The 26,398-nt window shown below is 37.3% G+C and overlaps 1 protein-coding gene across 18 annotated transcripts in view; it reads right to left on the reverse strand.

Moving 5' to 3' along the window:
- KCNMA1 (potassium calcium-activated channel subfamily M alpha 1) overlaps window positions 1-26,398 on the reverse strand; it is a 545,549-nt gene that overhangs the window by 193,063 nt on the left and 326,088 nt on the right. For all 18 annotated transcript variants that reach the window (XM_026056020.1, XM_026056024.1, XM_026056027.1 and 15 more), the window contains exon 5: window positions 20,201-20,312. In XM_026056020.1, the coding sequence (XP_025911805.1) occupies window positions 20,201-20,312 (112 nt within the window). The remainder of the gene's footprint in view (window positions 1-20,200; window positions 20,313-26,398) is intronic.

Below are 26,398 nucleotides of genomic sequence, written 5' to 3' on the forward strand. Positions count from 1 at the left end.
GCCTGTGTTAGTGTTTAACCAATTGTCCATGGGCATTTCAGCAATACAGAGAAGCAAACTAACCCAGAGGACTGAATGTAAGAATTTTCTGAATTTCAATCTCAGTGGTTAAATTCATCACAGTGACCCAACATATGCTATTTAGACCTCATCTTTGCATCAAAATAGCATAGCATTAGAACAAAAGAAAGTTTCTTCAGTTATGTCTGACCACTTAAGAAATGTAAACTTATTTGATTCCAAGTTCTAAAATAATTAGACTAACAGCTTTCTCAAATGTCTTGAGGTGTATCTTAGGCTGAACACACAATAAAGCATCACAAGCAGGGAAATGAAATAATGCCGTATTTTTTGTTGCTTTTACTTTTAAAAATCTTCAAAGAAAATAAAGACATATAAAACTAAGATTTCAATGAACATGCCAACTCTTTATAAATCATACAGACCTCAATATGCTGAAAATCAATGGAACATTTATTGGATAGCAATTTAAATAAAGTAAATGAGACAACACATAGCAAACATCACAGACTGCAGACGGTAAGTCAAATTTTAGCATTTCAGAGAAACATCATACATGAGAATATCTGCTTAATGCCCTGCCTGCATGCAATACCTCAGAAAGTCATTCACTGTATTTTCTCACTGACGGAAGGTAGATCATATGTAAGCAGTAATCTTTTACTTCAAGAATATTAATTGGAAGCAGCACAAGGAGGCTGTTAGGTTACAACAAACTTTCAGCAACCAGGTCACCACTTTGTTACTACTTATTTTTAAGAATTGAAATCTATCCTATAAAGAGAGCATAATTTAAGATGGGCAGTAGGCACTCTAGTCCATTCAGGTATCACCAGCACCGAGCTGTTCTTTGGATTACAGAACAACAAATATAATACTAGGCAATACTATTGTGCAAAGTTACTGGACACAGCACAGCAAAACGCAGTGCTGCGGAGAGATACGTACCTTTGCTTGGGTTCCAAAATCAAAATAGCCATATTAACATAGCACACTCCCCAGACTAACATCTCAGCTTAGACAGGCCACCATGCTAATATGACTATACCACTTTAAAACTTGTGAGCTCATTTGGAACAAGCTTGGGCTTTTTATCTAGATCCATATTGTGCCATTTAGTAATGCTTAGTGATTCAATATATATGGCTTTCCTTTGAGTCAGATGTTGGTCATATAAAATTTACCTTTATTATTCCTGTACAATTTTAGAGGTTATTAGATTGAGTTTTTCATATTAGATGAAAAATTGGGATTCCAGAAATTTGTTCTCAGTAGACTAAACTATTTTTTTCTTCAGCTGTGAAGAAAACTAGCTTTCAGACATCCCATTATCTAGCCAATACCAGCACGTGAGTGAAAGTCTGGAGTTAGTTTAAGCAGATAAAGATGATGCCATTATGGAAATGGCACTGCTTCCAGTGTTCCTTACTATTTCCTACAACCGTGGAGGACAAGTCTCCAGGACTGAGGTAAACTTAAAACTCCTAAATTTTTTGTGTTGCCAGAAACACCAGACGTGTGCAACCTGCTCCAAAGCATTTCCTCCAAACCACTCAACATTCATTCTACCACAGTGGCCATGTTCTAAAGAGCACTAGGATGACTTGTCAAAACCTATTGTACCTTGAAGGAATCCAAGGCTATTTCAGAGATGTTAAAAGTGAAGCTCTGCATAATTTCAACAGAAGCATATCCTCAGAGCATATCACTCCATGACCCTCCCCCTGAACTTGCCATAAAAATGGATTGATGCACTTCTGGAAGCATTGCTCCTGTTAAATGGCAGCTGCCTTTCAAAGTCCATCTAAATGTGAAATTATCAATCTCAAATATGCAGGAGAAGAAAGCAAGACCTTTTCAGCAGCTGAACTCTGCCTTAGCTTTAGCTGTCAGGAACTGGGCAGTTGTTATACCATCCTGCAAGAGACCAAGGGAAGAGCAGCTCCTTGGCATTGATATCCAATGTGTTGGATTAAACAGGACATCAAATTATTGTCCCCTAAAGCATAGGTTACCCTAAAGAAACAATCCTAAAAGTTTTCGTTGGCCCTCTTTCAAAAAGCATAAAAGCATTACTCACAGGAAAATAAAATGAAACAAAACAAACCTACTGTGTTTGTGTATGTAAAAGCTATTCCAGTTGGCCAACAACTACCTTTTCCACATAGTTTTGTAGCATCCTCTGTGTTGACAGAATGATGTAGTATCCATTCTGCCAAGCACTTAATCCTCAATAATCACACTAGATGATTAAGAAAGTAAAACTACAACCCAAACTTGAGTTCCTGAAGAAATGCATGTAGTTGCATTATTTATTTATTATCTCTCAGTCTCAGACAAAGTCTTAGGATGTTAAATCACTTTCAGAAAGCTTAGTACTAACAATAACAAGAACAGGGTCACTGCATATGTAAACAACCTTTGGTACTCTATCCCTAAGTATAAAACCGGCTTTAGCTTATACCACTTAAGGCAATGACTATGTAACATTCAAGAGTGAATGAACAGTAGATTTTTACAGAAAATCAAAGAAGTCTGTTTTATCTGGCAGTCAGCCTACTTTGTAAAGGAAATATTATCCCACCAGACTGATGGTGGTACCATTTTTAATGAAATGTTGAAAACGTGAAGGGAAGGAAAAACAATATTCATACTTACCTCAGGGAAAAGAGACAGATGAAGAAACAGAATATACTGACCTCATATTTTTCTATTTAAAGTTGTGCCATCCTTTCTGGATGCTGAAGTCCATAGTCAAAGAGGATGCAAAAAATGTTCTTTTTAAATTCTCTGGTTTTGGAGAATAAACTAATTGGACAGTTTATCAATGATGCGACTAAAATCAAGATGGCCCTTGAAATCAGATGTAATCTCAGTGAGCTAACCTTGCAGAGAGGTGGCATTGAAGGCTGGGAATTGGAGTTTGTTTTTTAAAGTGCCCATTACAACAGAGTATAAAGTAGTTTAACTTAATGAGGAAATGACAAGTCAGCATCCTGTATAATTTTCCCTGGCATTCACCAGGAACAAATTGCCTTAAATCAAGAATATACTATTCTGAGAGGCTGTAACCACGGGGCAGGACAGAACGATAAGAACAAAGGCAAAGGAAGGACAAAGGCCAGATCTAAAGCCTGACTCATGCTGCGGGACGTTGTTTTAAAAATCAGAACTGCAATTCTGCCTGTCTTTGTCACTGTGAGTCACAAGGCACAGACCATAACTGTCAAAGAAACAATGAGCATACCATGAAATAAGATATAAAAAGGATTCAAATATTTCCGTTCTAATCACCTTGCATGATATTCTGCATCTTGGCCATGAAATCTTCTTTGGCCTTTGAACTGCACAAATAGGAAATGTTTAATTATGAAAAGTAGATTATGAAAATGATACACTTATAAAACAGTATATGTGATTATGAGCCAAGCACAAAAAGCCTTACAGTTTTCTGACCAGATGTATGCCAAACACTTCATAAAACATTTACCCCTGTCGAAGAGGAGTCATACTCTTTTACTCATCATAGAGAATGATCCCTTGTGCATGGTATAAATTTTTACTGTAATGACAAACAGAACATTTCATATCAACTGACAGATTAAGGATTTAGGTATGAAATTCCATCAAAGGCAAAGATCATGGTGTTTTCACTGTGTTTTAGGATATAGCTGTCACACAGATCCATACACCATTCACCAGTATCTCTTATTTCACCCCATGCCAGTATTAAAAAAATGGTCTTAACCTATTCAGTGTTATATCATGCTTAAATACAAAGTCTGAGGACTGGAAGTTTCAATTGAGCATTGAGGCTGAATCAAGAATAAGCACAGTAAAGGGAGTAGCATTTAAGGCTCCTCTCTTCAAACTCATTTCATATGGAAAATGTCTGTGATCTGCCTGCTGATATGCCAATTCTCAGGGAGTTTCTGGTGCAAATAAAGACTTGCAGTAATAGACCAGATGACTAACTTAATATAAATTACCAAGCAACTAATAATAGATAGTGAAAATTTCCATGCACTATCAGACTAGATTAGAATTCATGTCTAGAGGAAAGTCCAGTTCCAACGTTTTCCTAGAAGACACCCTTCTTCTAAATCTGAGTGCATCATTTGCTATTTTCCGCTGATTGCAACATATTTCTTATGTTGCAAGTCATCCATCTTCCATGCACTTGTATACCATCTTCTACAGATGGATTTCCAAAAGCAGGAGTGAGCATGAGACAATCCAGAAGGACCTAGCTTGTTTCTTTTTTTTCTGCATGTCCTTATTTTTACAGTGCCGTTATCCACACTTTGCCCCTAATAGGTACAAAGGGGAAGGCAAGCATAAGAACTCAGTGTTAATAAGGAATTTAATAGAAAATAAAAGCTGGAATCAGGCCATTTCCTTTGTAAATTATCCCACTTCATTTGACTTTATATTTGTAATATTTTATAATGTGTAGTGACTCAGATGTCCATCTGCCACTTCATCATGATACATTGCCTGCCAACTAACCATTATAAACCTCATTCTTTTTTAAATCACCATTGCCCCAACCACATGTCTAGCCACTACTAAACACACAATTAAGTATATTTCAACATAAGTATCTTATATAATTTTGATTTAATTATATAAAAACAATATGCATTAAAAAAATTTTAACAATATTTAAACAAAATGTATATTCCATACCAATTTTACCATAAAAGTAGTAAATTAATATATGATTTATTTTAATCATATTACATATTTATTTTAATTATTACATAATTAAACATTTACATATGTAAATAAAAAGTGAACTTTTAAGTAACATGATAACTATTACCTACAGCAGCCTTTATGTAATATAGTCCTGGTAAGAACACCTATAAGATTTAGAATTTCAAAAGCAGCAATGGAAGTTGGATGTTGAATAGGAAAAGGTTGCAAAGGCTGAGTTCAGGAAGAAGAATAAATATGAAGGTTGTGAAAAAGGCAAAAAGAAAATCCATTTGAATGGTATTAATATTTTATATTAATCCCATTGTGATTATTTCTCCTAGTGTCATAAGGCTGAAGAGGCACTATATCCTTGGAACTTCACTGACTCACTTGACTTATTTCAGAGAACAGGATATTTTATAAAAGCATTCCACCTCAGAATTAAGTAAAAGTTAGCAAACTGTTACAATGTGAAAATAATATTCACTCTGGTAGCACACAGTGTAAATGCCATACTTGGTCACTAAAATTACAGGTAACTCCTAGTGATAAAGGCCTTTCTGCTAGGTTATGGGGATATGCATGCAAAGTGTAGCACCACCCGAACTTATTCTACTTCTAGAATACATATGATGATAATACATGAAATTATTGCACATGACATGGAACATATTATACCCAAGGGGCTCCAGTGATGATAGAGGAGATTGTCAGTGGCCACTGGACGCACGGTGATTAGAAAGGAACTGGTGTATCTCTGCAGTACGGCATGAGCATATACATATGTAAGAACTCACATGTGCAGTTCTGAAGGAAAATGTTCTATGCAGTAAGGAGCTGACTAAAGAAAAACACAACCAGCAGTGGAGAAGAAAACAAAAACTGATAGTTTGTTTATACTGAGCAGCAGAGTAACTGGAGGGATAATGAACAAATAACCACTGGAGAGATTTGAGTACCTCATAAACTTTATAATGCAGTAGACTAAGTATTTTGCTCTCAGTCATGTTTGTTTTTGAGAGACCACAATATTTTCCTTTTTACTATGTAGATTATCATCTTCAGATATTGTAACTTGAATGCAAAACCTCTTGCAGAGCAACTTGACACTTTAAATAGTAAATGGCCAATTAATTTCAGCTAAGCCTCCATACAGTGATGCTAAAATATTGTTTTTAATAGTCAGCACTCCTTATAGAAGAATGCTGAAGAAAATGCTGTGTACTAGACATGTCCCTGTACAGCACACTTTCATTTGCTTTATTCTGCAGAAGCTGATTTACAAAGAAAGCAAAACAATTTCCCTGTATAAATGAACTGTAAACAAAACAAGAAAAACAGGTTTAGAAAATAATCAGAATATTTCACACAAAAAAAAATACTTATTTAGAAAAGGTCATTTTTGCAAGTTGAAATGCTTTTTTTTAATTAATAGGAGCATTATTCTGTTTTTCATCTTTATCCGTCTGTCATCTGCTGTATTTGTACTAGCATCAAAGAGAAGAGCTGATAAGTCAAACAGGCTGCCTATCCAATATTTCTGCTTCTGACCTGAAGTAGCAGGAAGGAAGATTTTACAAGAAATCGTATTTTTGGCAGAATGCCTGGGCAATTTTGAAGACAAGATGCGCTTAGATAGTTTGAACATAAAAACACCAAGAAAATCCAAATTCTTTGACTTCATACCCCTTTATAGCTATCAAATCAGAGAAGTAAGATTGGTAGATAGATTTACAGAGCAAAATGTTTCATAACTAATGTAAGCCTATATAACATCTGCAAATGCACTGTGATGATTTGTTCAAAAAGAATTAAAAACTAAATGCCTGAATGAAAAGAGGGCATTCCAAATCTTAATTACAGCTATTTAACAGTACTCCATATTAAAAAAGCTTACTGAGCAGAAGAAGCTGGGAAAAGCAGGAGAAAGATTCAAAATGATTGAGATCTAAAGAACATGCAAACATTGCCCTCTAAGCATCATTAGCTTTATTGGTAAAGACCTTCTGGCAAGTTGTCAGGTACAGCACTGCAGTACAAGTTGTTATGGTGAAGTCAATAACTCCAGAGACACCTTTGTGATGCAGAGAAATGCCCTTCCATTTATGGACCTGATATATGTATTTCTTCTGCTACATTTTTATTTTATTATTTAAAATTTGAGATAGTATGAGACTAAACACTGCTGCAGGTGATGCCAAGGTTAATGAATGCAAAATGTCTGGGGGCCAGTAGTGAATCAGGAATAAGCCCTGCATAATGTGAGCGTGGACCCTTTAAATACAGAAGTACTAGAGATCCTTAGGGGTTCAAAAATTGGTATGAAACAGGTGGCAAATCATGAAAGATACAGCAATACTTTTTTCTTAACTTGGTTCAAAACAGTATGAAACTCCACCAGATGGTAAAAATATCCTACACAAGCTCAGAAAAAGCCTTAGATAATGTAGCTGGAACAACACTTTTCTCTATATCCCAAATTTTCCTTCTCTGCATCTCATATGATACTATGTATAGCATCACTGAGTACTGAATTTACAAAACAGTGTATCAAGCAACAGACAGAGGAAGAATGAAGCACTGTTGCAAGCTGCAATCCATCCAACTTCTGAAAGTCACATAAGTAAGAAGGTAAGAATTTTGCTCATATTGATACCTGAGGCAGAGAAGCACGAGATGTAATCTCACCTAATCCCAATGAGATTGTTGCCTGTCAAGTGATGGTCAAGCAGTGCAACTAATTAAAAATATTAGTGGAGTTTCCTCTTTTGGGTCTGCAATTATAATAAGAGTGAGAATCTTAACCCAGTACTCTCTTGACTTTCCCTTGATCCACATATACAGCACCATTAATCAATCCAAAATAAAGTCTCTTTCTGAAGTGGTCCCACTCTGGCCAGGCCTTGGTTCAGGAAGAAGAATCTCACTGCATTACTAGTGATGAAAACTTGAAAAAGAAAAAAAAAGTTTTTGCTTTCTAAAAAGGAGACCAACTGGTGGTTTGGTATATAAATTATTTATATGGGACTGAAAATTAAATGCAGTGTAACTGTGCTTGAAATGCCTGTAATTCCATCAAAATATTTCTGAGACCATCATAAACCATGTGAGAACTGCAATGATTTATGATTTGTCAAAACTTCCCGGTAGCATTTACAATTTGCTCTCTAGCGTAGATGGTTTTATTTTTTCCTTCCTTATTAATTTCCAACTAACTTAAAGTAATAACTTTTACTGAAATCTGCATTGCCCTCCAATTCTGGAGTTTTGATAGCCAAAAAATATAAGATTTGAACCTGGGGGTCTACAATCAGGTGTTGGAACTTCACTTATGAGAAGCCACAAGTTTAAAGAAAAATCTTAAAGAGAGAACAACCAAAAGGAGTCATGTATCATGTTAAGATGTTGCAAAACAGTGCATATCAATTGTCAGCCTTCTAATGGCTTATATCACTGCATAATATTTGTAGAAAATGAAGTTTGTGAAAAATTCTCTAGCCTTTTCACCAAAGTGTTTCTATTGATAACCTTCTGAAGCCAGCATTATGCTTGTTCCTAGAAATAAAATTCCTTTTCTGTTTGAGAAACTGTGTCTGCATAAAGAATCAGTGAAGTTAGAACAGATTTGTACATCAAAATGTTCTGAAGACTAATTAAACAGGCATAATGAAGATCTGGAAAGAAACTCTTTTCAAGTACCAGCTTCCAAAGTCTTCAAAAATACAACACTTTGAAATATGTGTGGGAAACAAAGTAAATTTAGTTTTCCACACTCAGGACTAGTAATACCTTAACTGGAAATAGAAGCTTTCTCTGTTTTCTTTCCTCTATGATGAATAATTTCCCCTGACAATTGAACCACTTTTCTCTCAGTGAATCAAGATTGATAACCTTGAAAACATTTGTAATTTTTAGGAGTATTAAGAACATTAATGAAACAATTTTCAACCTTTAGTTTCTTGTTAACAATTCATTATGATCGCTTGTATCGTATAAGTAGTTACCCTAGTAATTCTGCAATGTCTCAGCTCAGTGACTAAAACCAGAAAAAAGAGCAGAATCTAATCTGTTCTCCCAGAATATGTACCCAAGTAAAAATGAAGATTATTTAATGTATAACCATTCTTTACAGACTTAATAGAACAACCAGCTCTGTGCATCACTCTTCATCGATAACAAAGAAAATAGTACACAGACAAAATGATCAGCCATTCTGTACTCAGAAGCATGGCTTTTGGATCAGATCCATTTCCAGCTGAAAGGCTCCGAGTGGAACTTTTAATGGGGCTGACTAGCTCAAGAACAATTCCAGATTTTAGAATGGTTTCTGAATAAATGGGAATTTTTTCTATAGTGAAGCTGAATAAAGAAATAAAAGGCTATAAGTAGTCTATACTGGATAGAAAAGTTACAGGATTCAGAAGTGACTGCAACCCTGTTATTCATAACTGCATTTTGAGGAGAAAAACATATATATGCTGCTGCTGGCCAAATTACATGAACCTCTCACCCCACCCCAGTGAAATACTAGAACTTGTAAAATTTTAATTTCTTGATACTGCATGCCACAAAAATCATTGCCAAACTGATGGGTAACTTCATCAGCAAAGTTTAGAAATCCTTTGAAAGGAGGGATTCTTTGCATGTATGTACACTGGGGAGGATGAAGGGAGCAAGGATTTCATTAGACATTGAAAGCTGTATAAACTAAGTTGCAAGGAACAGCAGTAACAGCAGTAGGCAAGAAAGAACAACAAATAACAAGTAAAGGAACAGAAACATTTTTGAATGCTATCTGTGTTAAGAGTTATTTGAAACAAAGAGTACTCTAAAGACTGTTATTCTCTGTATGCTGTTTCTGTAAGTAGTATTCGTGGTCAAAGCGAGCTTAGTGATGAGACCAAGGAACAGAAAACAAGTCTCTCTGAGAAACTGCCAGTGGCGAGGAAGGAGTAAAGCAGAGGAAAGGGGTAGAACCTGTTGTGGTTTGATGGGTCCAGCGAAGAAAGGAAGAAGCTACAAAGAAACAGGCCTTAAACACCAAACATTCTAAAAACTGATGAACTTAGCCTCAAAATACAGGCAACATCTGCTGAGTAGAGCATGCAAATGTTTTGACAGATTTCTTATATAATGCTTTAGTTCTAATAATAACACTGTGCTTTTTTAAAGCTGCTGTTATCACTGATTATATTCACATGTTTGGGAGAAAGAAGACATACTGATGGCGAACCGAACACCTGCCTCTTGGAAAAATTAACATGAATCAATCAGAAATTATGAGGAAAGTGAGGCTTAATGACTTGAGGGATCTGTTCTTCAGATGATCACATAAGTATGAGGGGTATTGTAGGACCTAAAACTGTAACACAGGAAATCCCTCCAGTACAGACACTGAGAGGACTGCAAGGCCCCTGTCAGAAAGGATCAGAATCAGGATGAAAAGGCAGTACAGAACCCATTCAAAAGAAAAAGTGTCGCGTGACTCCTAGTGTATTACCAGCCATGCTCACATGAGCATGGTAAGTTGTTTTAAGGGAGTGACTGAAGGAAATTGCTGTGTTTGGAAGACTGTGTCTATAAAAAGCTGAATAAAGGAATTACTAAAAGACTACTGAAAGAATATGAATGATCTGGTTTATACAAGCATCCAGGCTCAGTTGAAGTACTCAGGTTCAGAGCTCTCTGATATTCAGCAAGAATAGCCACTAGGTGAACTTTAGAGACTCCTCTGGAATACCTAATTACTAGTCTTTCCAGCAAGATCCCAGCTCCCTTTGTATGACTTTATATCCCTTTCAGTCTCACTGGGATTTGCTTTATGACTAATTCATTCTTGCAAAAAGGTCAGGAGGAATGTGGTTAGGTTTTTTGGTCTTTTTTCTTTTGATTACTTAAACTGTATGATACATCTTTTCTTAATTCTTCATAGACCAAGTCTCATGCACCAGAGCACACTAGACAATCGGTGCTGCATTAATGAGAGATACATGGACATCTCATAGCATTTACACCAGGCTTAGAAGGCAGAAGTGATTCTTTAGATTGTGTTGCAGAAATTAGAGACTTAGAAATATGTAAGGAATTAAAGCTCAGAAATAGTCACTAGAGATCATAAAACTTATGTCAAAATTGCCAGAGTATAAGCTCTCATGTTCTAGGTAGATATAAGGACTTCTGGTTTGGGGCTTAAACAGACATTGATCACATTACTGTTAAAAAAGTGTAAACACTAAGCATTGAAAATACAAAGAAGTTGAAGAGTTCTTGAATAAATCACACTCTGGAACAACATTACTCAGATTCAAGATATTAAGAAAATAGCTACCAGGAAACCAGTGAAAGAAGATATCAGAGGAAAAAAAAACCTGCTGGGTAATTCAGTACCATCAGTCACAAAAGAATGAAGCAGCATTCATCAGGGCCAGAATGAGTGCATAATATATAACCATCAGACAGGAAGAGCATCATAATCTAGATGTTTCCAACAAACAGCAAGAAAACTGTGTAAGACCCTCTTAGATCTGGTCAAAGGAGAGGAATAGAAAATCTGGTCAAAGGAGAGGAATACAAAATCTTCTTATTGACAGGTACTAGAAAATCTGTAATTGTCATGCTTTCAAACTTAAAAATCTTCTACTGGCTCGGCAGCATAGATATACTTGCTATGGATTCTGTACTATGATAAATAGATAGAATGTCTACAAGGAACCGTATAGGTTAACATGCTTGGAGTCTTGAAGCTAAGACAAGAAATTTTCCACTGGTCTTTCAACTGACTCTTACAGACAAGAATCCACTAGGCAAATAAAATTTTTCCAGTGATCTTTCATATTGCCATTCAGGATAAAGTGCAGGTTGGTTACAGGTTGCAGATAGCTCAGAAAATGTGGAAGACATCTGAGTATTAAGAATGTGCAATGATCTTTTTGGACATTTTAAATAGTACTTTAAATGTCCCTCATGCAAAGGAATAAAAAATCCAGAAGACAGTATAAGTGAATCCCAGAATCCCTAAGCAGTATGAGGGATAGGGGTTTGTTCTTGTGGAACATTATTCCACATTCTATTAAGACACAACATTGCACAATTTGGGTAGCCTTCATTTCAGCAGAAGGGTCTTAATCTCAGTTTGAAAGGCCACTGAAACCATTAGGGGACCCAAGAGTTGTCAGAAAGTAATAAAACTGATAATAAAGAGAAGGATGAAAGGAAAAACATGGCAGTGTCTTTCATATCACATCTAGAAGCTGAGATGTTCACATCTAATCTATTTTGATTAGACAAGAAGGGACAAGAAGAGAAGAAAACTACATAATATCTTAGACAAAAATGCAAGGCATTTAGGTAAGAAACAAGAGGAATGGTAATGATTTATTTTTCAGCATAAATCCAATATATTTGACAATATTATCCTATCACTATCCTCGCGGGAGTATGACTGAATGAAATATGAATGAAACAGTAAAAATCAATTAATATTAACTACTTAGAATTTAGTAGAGACAGAGTATTGGTCTACAGCAAAATGCCATTTTGTGTTTCTCAGTCATTAAATTTGGGAGACAATGATCATGAATGTTTATGGATCATTGTCCAGAAGACAAGACATGAGATAGAACACTAGACAACAGACCATTAGGGCACATCAGACAATTTAATGTCTACCTCCTTAAGCTCTTCTCTATAATACATAGGGAAAAAAGAAGTTTCTGTTATACCATGGAAGTGTCCCTCTGAAAGATATATGCTGAAGAGTGTTAAGATACTTTCAGAAGTTCTAAATATTATAACCACAACAAAATACTAAGAGTATGTCATTCAAGAGAGGTGTTGCATCTATGACTTCATCTTGGCAGACAAGGAAAAACTAATCAAGGAATTCAAATTTCAGCTGCTTAAAAGAAAATACTGATTACATTTACTGTGCATGAATGAAACAGGAGTCCAAAAAAAGTAATATATATTTTTTATTTTAAAAGGTCAAATCTCAAAAAATGTTCTTGAACTATGCTAGCCAACAGAGTTAAGGACTTCACTGCATATTGCAAATAAAAGACATTTTAACTGTATTATTCTATTTCTAGGGGCATGGTAGACATTTCACTAATAATGCAGAAACGGCAGAAGCGTCCCACACTTGTTTTATTTTATAGTTGAGAAAAGCCAAGTGATGTGGTTTTATCACATAATGATGGCATGTTTGCCTTCCTAAAGTGACTAGGGAGAATGTTAAACACATCTGTTTAAGCCAGATATTTTTAAGTCATCATGTCTGGATAACTCACATTCAGTAGCTTTAAAAACTACCTGAGGAGCTCTGAGGACTACTAAATGTTGATTTTCAACGAGTCTGGCAAATACAGTCTAGAGAAGTGCCAGCAATCTGTATGAAAGTTAATGTTAATTCAATATGTTTAAAAAGTAACTATCAGTCTGGCATCAATCCCAGATAAAACAAAGAACTCTATTGCTAAGTAATTAAGAGGTGAAGATAATGAACAATAATAAGTATGTATTTTAGAAAAACTGATCCTATCCCACTAGCTTTTCCATTAAATCTGTTTGAGTGATAAAGCTAAAAATAATAATGCAATTTACCCAACGTTCTATGAGAAATTTGACATAGTGCTGCAAGAAATTTTCCGAAAATACATCATGGATATAACACTACCATGGCACTCATTAAATGGACTAAAAAACATTGAGTCTTGAAACTGATCAGGCATGTTTTGCATGGGGGGTCTTGTCAGACATGGGCTCCTGACCCTACGTTATTTAGTGCTTCTGTTAATAATCTGGGGGAAAAAAATCCATGCTAATAGAGTTAACAGATGATAACTAGAGTACGTAATGCTTAATAATGAAGAGGACAGACTAGTGACAAATAGGGTTTGGGATCATGTCCAAAGAAGGGTGGCAGTAAACTATATGCATTGTTTATGGGTAGTTCAAGACTGAATTTTTTTTTACCAGTAAACAGATATCCTTGTTCAAACAAGTCTTAACTCTCAGAAGAAGATAGGAAGAGGAGATATGCAAGAGGTCAAAGCAGTCTATCCCTCCGACCATATAACCTAGGAATCATGATCAGCTTTTAATTAAAGCAATAAAACTGGTATTATGTATAGTATTAACTTGCTCCTCAACATTCAGACAGTGTGATTACCTTGGGGCCAAGCCTGCCACCCATTCACACAGGAAAAGACAAATTTAGGATATGGTCCCCTCCTACCTATGACTCCAGTCAGAGTGGACTAGAAACCAGAATAAATTCAAGCTCAATTCTCTATGCAGTGTGAGTACCACTCAGTAATAGACTGGGAATAGAAGACAGTTTAAATTATCCAGTTTAGTTTGGACTGGAAGTGGTGGAGAAGTAATCACACAGCTTTTACCAGTGTCAGCTAGAAGACAGGAACTAATGACACTTGAGAACAATACTGTCTGTTTCTCCTCTGCTCCGGTATCTTTCAGCTAACTTATCTGATGTTCGATCAATGGATCAAAGAGAAGGAGAAGCGTTTTTTCCCATTTGCATGTAACAATGCTCATAAGAATCCATCCTGGATATTATTGTAAATGTATATTTCCATTTAGTATTGTACCAACAAAAAAGCCTATTGCAAAATATCACTCTTCCTGGTAACCTGTCAGAGCTCTAAGAAATCTGTATTGATTAAGGTATCTAAAAGAAGGCAAAAAATCTTGTTTTCTGTATAATACAAACATAATACAGTCCTTCCAATGAGTTATTGTTGCCAAATGATAAAGCAAAGAGTATTCAGAGTGATTTTCATTTAAAATTTTTATACTTGTTTGAAGGTATTTTAAGTATATGAAGAAATGATACTGTATAGGAAAGTAAAGTAGTGCACATGCACGTATACATAATACAATTCCCTTAGGACATTTAGCAGAATTTACCTTCCATTACATATAAAATAAGTTATACTGTAAATAAAATGACATTGTATGCTTTAAAGTTGTAGAAAATACACTACCTTTGTAAAAACTTGCCCTGGAAAAGATATAATTATTGTAGAATTTGGATGTATATTCAAAGCTTTTGCCAATAGATGGCAGAAATGCACAATACTTAACCAACAAAAACACTGAAAATTATTGCAAATTTATGATGCTAAGAAAGGATTTTGACACCTGTAGATGTATCAACAGACAGGAAATGATTTTAAGGTTTTGGAACTTGTAATTCCTCTATCTCATTGATAACACTAGAATTTCATTTTCAGAGCACTTCTTTGTGCCACTATAATTAAGGTACTGCTCAAAGTTTCATTAAAATATACACATTCTCCAAAATGTACAAAAATTTCTGAGAATTCAAATATGGTTTCAGGCAGAATTGTTCTGCGGTGCTTACATCAAAAAGTCTACAGGGTTTTGAAATAAATGTGGTTTTCCATGTCTGTTTTTCCCACACAAATTTGTAACTAACAGCTGTTATTTCATCTTGAAACACACTTGCTGTATGGTTAGGAGGCATTTGCACTATCAGCTTAAGCCACCTAAATCAGTCACTGTGCTTTTCCTCTAATCCCATCTAACTCTTTCCAATAACTACAAAGGCAAATTAGTTTCATCCTCTGAATCACAAAACTAGCTGCCTACAAGACACATTGGAAGCACTCTTCACAGACTAGGAAGCAATACTATTTGAAAAAAGACCAAGAGTCAGATCCAAAAGGACTTGGGATGTCTGTAATGGGGCTTAGAATTTGAGCAAGGAGTGGAAAAAAAGATTCCCTCTGTTACTTAAGTACACTAACCACCATACCAAGAGAATCTGTCTCTATGCTGTGCATGTGTTGATGTTTGCATTCTTTGCCTGCCTTCTCTTCCCCACTGTAAATCTTGAATTATTTTCTGAAAAGTAGTATGGTTTCAACAGCAGCTTAGACTAAAGGGAATGTCAGGGCAGAAGGATGATGGTAAAACCTTCCTGATAGTACAATACATTAGTAATCAGCTTCTAGCACTCGAAATTTTGAACAGTAGGACAGACCAAGCACTGAAAGTATATAGTCAGGAAAAGGAAACTGTTAGTTTAATAGATCTTTTCTATCTTTGACTACTGTGATTCAATGATAATATTGGAGAATATCAAATCAACATAGTTTTTATGTTTATTTAAATCACTGTAGTCTTAAGGCTGATTGTTCCTCAGCTGCATGTGCTTGCAAACATGAAGCCTAGTTTCTATTTTACTTACTTAATCTTCTTCTGTCAATACCATCCTGTCAATGCAATTTATTCCAATACAGTCTGTTCATAAAAATCAATACTTTCTTTCTCAGAAGCATACAAGTGCATGATCAAAAGGTATTTCAGTTACGTAAAGTGCCTTTGCTACCACAGAAGATAAAATAACAGTTTTAAATAGTATGTAGAATGTTTGCAAATCATTAGCGAACATGACTGGAAGATATCCATGTTTTGCAGGGCTCCAGCCTAGCAGACTGAAAACTATCCAAAGAAATGAAGATTTGATAATCTAAAATTTAGGTGTCATACTCAGATCATGACTTCTTCGTATCAAAAAGCTAGTATTAGCACAGCATCACTTCTTTCACTGCAAATTCTTTGTTTTCATGCAAAAAACACATTTGTAGCCTACCTTCACTTTGACTGTAAAGACAATACCCACACTCAGCATTGCACTGATATCATTTGGTTGAAATTAATGGTCAAAATTACCTGTAAAATCTTTAGAATCAGAAACTCCATCTTTTCCGTTATCATTCTTCCCTTGGGAAGATTCTCTCTACTCCAAAGAAGCCTGCACTTGAAGTGGAGAATTGTCCTTTTATCACTATCATCAAATTTCTTGTACAGTTCTGTGCAAGAAATATTTATGATCTTATGAAACATAGTGTTGGTTTATATGTAAGTATCTGCACAAATGTTACTGTCAGCAAAACAGTGCTGGAAAAATGTCAAGGGAATCTAGATGCAAATGAACTTCATCAGGAAATAGAGATGTTTCTAATTGTACAGTTTTAAGACCTAGTCACAGCATAGCAGATACAGACTTCGCTGGTTGTTGAAGCAACTTATACCACTGAATTACCTCCAGATTCATTAAAATTTTCCTCCCTTTCTGTACTGCTCCCCCATTCTTTCAGTAATATAATATGCAGATCATTCCATGTGCCAGCAAATCCTTAGAGCTGTATTCTGCTCATGTACTTCCTTTGCTTATGGTACACTAGCAAAAATGATATTCTAGAAATCCTTTCTAAAGATTTGACGTTTTTGCAGGTTTTAAGTGTTGTTGTTCCTTCATCTGTACAGCAGATAGTGAAAACTCTACCGTTGATAAAATTCTTTTGGTTGAAAAACATCATGTGATCCATTTCACATATTGAATTATGTTTGCATACTGGAATCTAGTTGGAAGATTAAAGCAATATCCTTCATGCACAATGAATGAAAATATCTTTCATATACAACATTTTGAGATACACAAATATGTTTCATGATTAACTGGACCAAAAAGAGAAGAGGGCAAAGAGGAAATCTTTACGTCCTAAGAGCTACATAATAGCTGAATGGCAGCATTTTTGAACTAACGTAATAAAAGGAAGAAAGGTAACTGGCTTTCCACTATAGTGGAATAAGATGATACRTTCAGATCACGCATCCTCTCCTGTTTTAGAATTTTGTGATAATGCGTTTCTTTGGTCAACCAGGAGTGCAAGTGCTGTATTTCACATCTTTCCACAAGCATTTAGTGCTCTGAAGATTAAATTTAATTCTGAGATAGGACAGTTTGTTTTTTAAAAAATATTATTTAAAGTGTGTGTTTGTATTTACTTTTTTGTCAGTGAGCTAAACCAGGGCAGTTCTGGTGAAACCAGGAATTCAGGGAGCCACATTCTGGCATCTTTCATTCCCTCTAGTACTTAGATGAACTCATCACAAATGACTGGCATGAATCAATAGTGAAATAAACCTGAAAGACCCTGTCTCACATTACATTCCGGACAACTTTATTTTTATATTTGGGCTCCTATACGATCTTGAAATTTATCATTTGTAAATTTATCATTTAGTCAGTAACACACTCCTAGAGCTTGCACAGAAGTGTTGGGATACACTGATGCCTGAGCCTGCAATATGTTGGATGATACTTGCATTGCCTAACATTAAGCATTCCCTAATTACTTGCCTAGACAGAAGGCTAACCTCCATGTGATCCCTACTTCCACAGGGATATTTGGAGCAGGAACCAGAACTTACATATTCTGAATCACCCTCTGGATAAGCAGCTCTCTCTCTCTCGCTCTCTTTCTCAATTATATAAATTACATAAAAAATACAGGAAAATTAGGCACCTAACCTGGAAACGTAAGTGATATTGTCCAAATATCCTCCCTTTCCCTCCACCCACACTTCTAGTGCTGTGCTGCTATTGTATTACTTATAATATATCCCAAATATTTGGGGTCCTCAGGCAGAACAAATTTTGCCATCTCTTTAAAAGGTGTAAAGTTAACAGACAATCATCATTAACACATATTAGTGCATTTGTTTAGAAAGTCTTTCATAACAGCATCTCAAATCAAAAGTTTGCTGATCTAAGTTACAGCTATGAGAGGAACCCCAATAATCCACAGTGAGTTATTTCACTGAGGATGCTTTTCTCTAAAGGGAAAAACTCTCTAGAATAAATAGTGGAAGCAGATGCAAAACTAGCATTGTAAATATGTCAGTCCTAAGCTGACTACATAAAAAAAAATTCTGTGCCTCAGCAGGTGATGAATGCATCAAAACAATTCGGTCAGAACACAGGTAAAGTGAGACTATAAACATGAAATCAAGAGAAAGTTACATTGGCTCAATTAAGGGGAAAGGGAAATCCTTTCAACTCTATAAATAAATGTAAGTACAATGTTTAACTCTGCCCACAAAATGACATAAATCATGTAACAACTATCCAGCAGAAACTGCTAAATGTGCAAACTCTCTAATTATTCTTGTTGATACTGTTATTTAGATTGCTGTGTCACCGTGAGTCAGTCAATGATGCAGTCACTGTCAAAAATGGTATTCAGCTCAAATTACCCCTTTGCCTTATTTCCTTTTTGCTATTTTCTCATTTCATACTCCTTTTCTATGGATCCTTTGATTCTAGTTTTTGCTTCACCTTCATTTCCAGTCATTTCAACCTAAAAGTTCTGGGAAATTCTTTGATATGTCAGATTCAAGGGTAAAAATACATCCCTCTAATCTACCTAATGCAAAGAATATGGGATTGAGATGTAGCTAGTGAAATGAGCATTTTCTTCTAAGTATGAGCTTTTTGTTATTTATATACTTCTTCTCAAATTGATTTCCTATCATTAATATGTAACTGTATGACATATTCTCCTTCAAAAAGCTTTACTTAGTTTTACAAACACAGTGGAGAAACTAATCATGTAAGGATCTGTAGTGATCTTTTTTGGTCTTTTTTACTGCTTTCTTCTTCAGCCTATAAAGGTTAATATGGTTATATATACATTAATCTCTTTTCATACAATACTAAATCATTCATAATTTTAACATCCTCCCATTTCTGTATAAAGTTAAAAATATATCTCTATAAATGATCCTCTGTTTTAATCTCCTTCCACGTAAAACATTTAACTTGACCACTGTCTTTAGTTTTCAGGAACAGTTAGTGGCTGTATTTCTGGAGAAATGCAACCTTAAATGGTTGTCAAATGGTGTGGTCACATATGTTGGCTAAAGACAATGCATTTGCAAAGCATGTAATTTTTAGGGTCTCTTTATCAAATAAAAACTCCAAAATTTGGCCTTAATTTTATCTAAGTAGACAGACATACGCAATTTGTACAAGAAACTTAAAATATCACATTGAAGGTGTTCTTTTTTCAATTTTTTTTGTCTTCTCTGCTTCATTTTGTATTCCTTTTTATTTGTAGCATATTATTTTCTACTGTCTTCCCAGCAATCTTTCCTATGCAAGGTTAAGCCTAGTAATGCCTAAGCAAATCTTCTAAATCCACTGTTACAGTGGATTTAAAACTTAGCTACATTAGTTCAAAATATGAAGAAATTTTGTTGATTTCATCATTGACAATGATTCATGGCAATATAGTTCAATGAATGAATGCTCTGGATTGTCTTCTGAGGCTGCAAGCTGGGACAATTACACCAAATATACTGTTTTATAAAAACACCCTCATGTTATACACTACTTCCAAACTGGAGCTCACCACAAATTTCAGTAGGTGAATTATATTCATGAGTGAACAACAAAATGGATTTAGCAAGTGCTTTGTCTGACATAATCCACCTGTCTGCTGAAATAGCCCATTGACTGCATAAAACAAACTTGGTAACATTCTTCTGCTTACTGATGCCACAAGATGAAGAAATGCTGTATCAAAATGTGCCAAGTTTAAGTATTTTGATAATAGCTGTTAAAAGGAAAAGCTATTTTACTCACCAAGCCAACTTCTGTTTAAATATACTGACACAAACACTGGAGGAACTGTGAAGAAATCTACTACTGAGTTAACTTCAAGCCAAAACCACAGCTTGTCATTGGCTGCTATGAACTGGAAAAAAAGAGGGGGAGGGAGGGAAGAAACAGATTATACACACGTTGGTTGCAAGGGGATGCAATGTTTTCCATCTGAAGATTAAACTCCAAAGTTAGTGGAAAAGTAACTGATACTCTTAGATCAGCCCAGACAAAACAATGGGTCTCACTAGAAATAAGTCTGTATTTTGCATTACTTTATAATCAGACTGATATTAAAACAAGAGGTCTAACTAAAGCGACAAAGCATTTATTGATGAGTTGCAGGATTTGTGGAAAGAACTGTTTTCTCCACATTTATTGACAATTTATCAGTAATATTAAAAAAAGTGCAGGGAAGTATAAAATATTTCAAAATAGATTACCTTCGCTCTAGCACACCAAACATTTTGGTAGGAGTCACGCCATGTATTTGCTATTCAGAGGTTTCTAAATACCTGATAGTTTACAAAAAATCCCAAGGAATTTTCACCTTACCCAGCATTAATCACGAGGCTGACTCCTACAAGGCATAATTCAGAGCTAGAGCATCACTTCAGTGCTCTGGATCGTATGGTGGAAGAGGTCATTTCTCTCTGCTGACTATGAAGTTAGCCTATGGAAACTGTCTAACTTAAATGCCTAAGATATTATTGCTTGACTGTCCACTAATGTTTGTGCATTGGTAAGACAAGAGAATGCCTAAAGAGGGTCAGACAACTATTTGTGTTCAAGAAATAATTAGAAAATATACTTTATGTAAATTTGAAATATAAATGTACAGAAATACAGTTTAGTGCATCACAAAGATATTTACTGGAGCCATTTTTCTCAGGTAAGACCCAAAATTAGGACTAACATATTTAAGAATCATATTTGTATTTCTTGAATTATAGATGATATCCAATGCCTTTCATACATAGTAGATAGGGATATTCTCTAACTATTTAATTGCCTTAATTTTCTAGCTTCTAGGATTAATTCAAAACCTTGTTTAACATAAAATGTGCATGGTGCATACCAACTGTTGGAAAGGGACCTCTAGTGATGTCAAGAATGTTGAAATCATAGTTAAAACAAAAATAGACTTTATGTTCACAATATGAACTGCACTTGCCTGCTAGGGGACTAAAATTTAAATAATCTGGCATTTTATTATTCTGTGTTACTCAATGTCAAAGCTCCAGCATGAAAACTGAACAAAAAATATCCAGTTTCAGCAGAAATTTAAAATTTCAAGCTGTTGAATTCAGAAATAGGGTATTTGGAGCCAAAAGCTTTTCCAGATCACAGATCAGAATTTTCATAACCTGCAATACATGATTAGAAAATAGCCTTTTCTAATCAGTGTTTTATCTTTCTATAGGGCACAACCTTTAGCCTTTCAAAAGGTCAAAGTGTAAGTGTTATTGAACAATGAAAACAAAGTCTGTTGACTCTAAAGGCCACTCATACTTTTCTATACAAGTATTTGAAAAATTATGCATTTAAATAATTAGATAATTAGTAACTAATAAAAGCACATTCCATTACAGAAGGAAACCTTACCATGCCTGAAGCTTAACATGCCATCTTAGAAGCACTAGTATTATTTGCCATATCTCTGTCAGGTCTTATTGCTTGATTGTCTGCTAATGCATGCAGTTTGAACTTAGTCTTCATCAGCCGTTTGAAGGCTTCACTTTGAGTTGCCACACAGTTGGATACTAGCCAAAGATTTTAAAACGAATACGTATGCGTTTCAACACAAATATTTCCAAAACTGAAGATACAGTAATACTGGTATAATTTTGGATTGCATCTCATCATTTCAGAGAGAACAGATGGAGGATGATAAAATTTGAAATATTTCTTCAAATACCTTAATTTACCAGTGAGTGTGGAATCAGGAGAGAATTCGGGAGGAAAGATAAGGGGGCACAAAGGAGAAACCATATGTGGCAGACAAAACACACCACCTTTTTGCAACATGAGTAACAAGCTAGAAGGTGAAGGCCAGACAGCTTGTTACAGCTGCAAGGCGGAGGAGGGAGTGATATGGCGGTATCGCGGTCCACCCCTGACCCAAAGGGTTGCATACCAAAAAATAATTGCTGCTCACGGTCTAAGTGTTGACCAATAGTACCCCTAGCCTCAATATCCCTGATTACCATATTAAAAAACATGCCCTTTGCTGCATAATGATATGTAAATAAGGGGGGCATACTCCACAACAACCACGCAAATGGCAATCTAGCCAATGAAGTATGACTGCCACATTTCCACATCCCACCTTCAGCAGCTATAAAAGAGAGGAGAGCTCGCTAAAGTTTCTGGAAGGAAAGAAAACTGAACCCCTGAACTGTTCACTGGAGATTGCTGACGAGCGAGCCTCCTTCTTTCCTCTCCCAAACAGGGACGCCTCTTTGGTAAGACTTGCACCTCCGACAAACGTTGGACGTTACCCGGGGATATATATTACTATTGAAAGCTCTTAATTGTTAGTTTGAGCTCATAGAAAGAAAATTTGTAGCAGCAAGTGCATTTATCAACGGCAATTCCAAACCTGTTGTATCTGTGGCTGCAATAAATTCTTATTCTTTTTACTTTGCAAAACTGACTCAGGGAAAGTCCTCAAACAAGGGGCTCTGGCAGGCAAACGTAAATTACAAAGATAAGGAAGAGCCTTYCTTCCCTCCCTTCACGTGACAGTGAGTCCTCACAGGAGCTATCTATCAGAATAAACTGAAATAGCTAAAGGTATGAGATGCTTTTTATGTAACTAACTAGCAAATTCACTATTGACCCAATTCTTGCACCCACACAAGTAACATACCACTTTTTCTTCAGGAGCTCCTCACACACAATCACAGAATGGTTGAGTTTGGAAGGGACCTCTGGAGATCATCTGGTCCAACCACCCTGTTCAAGCAGGGTCAGCTGGAACAGATTGCCCAGGACAATGTCCTGTCAGGTTTTATCTCCAAGGCAGACTCCACAACCTCTCTAGGCAATCTGTTCCAGTGCTCTGTCACACTCGCAGTAAAAAAGTTTTTTCTTTTATTCAGATGGAACTTCCTGTGTTTCAGTTTGTGCCCACTGCCTCTTGTTCTGTCACTGGGCACCACCGAGAAGAGTCTACGTCAGTCTTCTTTACACCCTCCCTTCAGATATTTATACACATTAATAAGATCCCCTGAGCCTTCTCTTCTCTAGGCTAAACAATCCCAGCTCTCAGCCTTTCCTCACATGACACATGCTCCAGTCCCTCAATCATCTTAGTAGCCCTCCGCTGGACTTGCTCCAGTAGCTCCATGCCTCTCTTTTACTGGGGAGCCCAGATCTGGACACAATACTCCAGATGTGACCTTATCAGTGCTGAGCAGAGGGGAAGGATCACATCCCTTGACCTGCTCGCAACAGTCTTCCTAATGCAGCCCAGGATGCCATTGGCTGCCTTTGCCAGAAGGGCACATTGCTGGCTCATGTCCAACCTACTGTCCACCAGAACTCCCAGGTCTTTCTCTGCAATGCCACTTTCCAGCAGGTTAGACTCCAACAGGTAGTGGTGCACGGGGTTATTCCTCCCCAGGTGCAGGACTCTGCACTTCCCTTCATTGAACTTCATGAGGTCCTGTCTGCTCATTTCTCCAGCCTGTCAAGGCCCCTTTGAACAGCAGCACAACCCTCTGGTGCTTCAGCCACTCCTCCCAGGTTTGTATTATCAGTAAACTTGCTGAGGGTAAACCTCACTGTCCACCTCACTGTCTACTCATCTAGCCCGTACTTCATCAGCTTGCCTATGAAGATGCTACGGGAGACAGCGTCAAAAGCCTTACTAAGTCAAGGTAGACAACAGCCACTGCTCTCCCCTCATCTTCCAAGCCAGTCATTTCATCACAGAAGGCTATCAGGTTGGTTAAGCATGAGTTTCCCTTTGTGAATCCATGCTGACTACTCCCAATCATCATCTTCATGTGACTGGAAATGGTATCCAGGATTAGTTGCTCCATCACCTTCCCAGTCATTGAGTTGAGGCTGATTGGCCTATAATCCCTTGGGTTGTCCTCCTCACTTTTATGAAGGCTGGAGTGACATTTGCTTTTTTCCAGTCTTCAGACACCTCTCCTGATTGCCATGACATTTCCAAAATAATTGAGATGATTCAAAGATGATTGAGAGTGGCTTTGCAATGACATCAGCCAGTTTTCTCAGCATTCATGGGTGCATCCCATCAAGGCCCACGGACTTGTGTATGTCCAGTTTGCTTAAGTATTCCCTAACATGATCCTCCTCCACCAAGGGAAAGTCTTCCTTTCTCCTGACTTTCCCCCTACTCTCAGAGCCCTGGGATTTCTGAAGGCCAGTCTTACTAGTAAGGACTGAGGCAAAGAAGGTATTCAGTACCTTGGCCTTTTCCATGTCCTCTGTCAGCAGGGCCCTTTCCAGCAGTTGGCCCACATTCCCCTGGTCCTCATTTTGCTATTGATTTACTTCTAGAAGCTCTTCTTCTTGTCATTGACATCTCTTGCCAGATTAAACTCCAGAAAGCTTTGGCTTTCCTAGCACCATCCCTGCATGCTTGGACAATGCCCCTATATTCCTCCCAGATTACCTGTCCATGCTTCCACCTTCTGTATACTTCCCTTTTATGCTTGAGTTTTGCCAGGAGATCCTTGTTCATCCATGCAGGCCTCCTGCCACCTTTGCTCAACTTCCTGCTCATTGGGATGGACCGTTCCTGAGCCTGAAGGAGGCGATCCTTGAATATCAGCCAGTTTTCTTGGACCCCTCTTCCCTTTAGGGCCCTATCCCATAGGATTCTTCCAAGTAGATCCCTTAAGACACCAAAGTTTGCTCTCCTGAAGATCAGGGTTGTGATCCTGCTTTTTGCCCTGCTCCCTCTCTCAGGATCCTGAACTCCACCTTCTCATGGTCACTGCAACCAAGGCTGCCCCTAACCTTCACATCCTGACAGGCACCACACAGGCAAGCATGGGACTCCAGATGGTGCAACCCATAGAAGAAGGGTTTGCTCTGGGGTGCTCCCCAAGAGTTAACAAACCCTAGGTGCACCATTGCTGGGGCCAAAACACTGGGGTTGCTGTAGCCTGGGGGCACACCCTCTAATGACCCCATGATTGACAACTCTAGACAAAGCAGAAGTGATGCTGCAGACCCACACCATAGACATCTCAGGGCTGTGAAACCATTCCCCACAGAACAACCTGTTCATGGGTGCTGTTGCCAACTGAGCAGTGCTGTGGGCTGAGCAGGAGGTTGCTGCTGATGTGCAGGCTGTTATTGAACAGAGCCATACAGCTTTTGTATAACTGTGGGCTGGCATTGTTCTGACTGGGTATAAAAGAGAGTAAGCCACATACCCTTGTGTGGACTCGGACCCACGGTCAGCTGGCCTGCGGACTCAAGGACCCACCCGTCAGCAGGGATGCCCCTGATGTCAACAGTGTGGTGAGGAGAATCCAGGGAAAATTAGACCAGAAGGGTGGCCCATAAAGGGCAAGAGCAGTCACTGTACCACACCACCATTGCTTGAGAATCCGGGGAAAACTATACTGGAGGGGTGGCCCATAAGGGGCGAGAGTGGTCATTGTACTGTGCACCCATGATTTAATTGTGGAGCTCTGATATGTATATATGTTTTCAGTTCTGTTACATTTCTAGCTTTGCTATACTTTTAGCTTTGTTATAACCTCTTATCTCTCACACTTCACATATGATGCTCTCTCGAGTTCAGTGCAACTAACCCCAGAATCCAAAAGAATCCCAGACACCCCTTTAGTGGCACGTCACACATCCCCGGCCAGCCCTTCCTTGTTCATAAGCATGAGGTCCAGCAGAGCACCTCTCCTTGTGGCTCCTCTATCACCTGTATCAGAAAGTTGTCATCGATGCTCTCCAGCAACCCTCTGGACCTGCTTGGGCCCTGCTGTATTGTTCCTCCAGCAGATATCAGGGTGCTAAAGTCCCCCATGAGGATCAGGGCCTGCAAATGTGAGGCTATTTCTAGCTGTTTGTAGAAAGCCTCATCTACTACTTCTTCCTGATCAGGTGGCCTGTAGTGAACACCCACAACAGTGTCACCCATGTTAGTCTGCCCCTTAATCCTTACCCATAAGCTCT

The sequence above is a fragment of the Apteryx rowi genome, unplaced genomic scaffold (genome assembly GCF_003343035.1).
Source record: "Apteryx rowi isolate R43461 unplaced genomic scaffold, aptRow1 scaffold_129, whole genome shotgun sequence".
NCBI classification, from domain to species: Eukaryota; Metazoa; Chordata; class Aves; order Apterygiformes; family Apterygidae; genus Apteryx; species Apteryx rowi.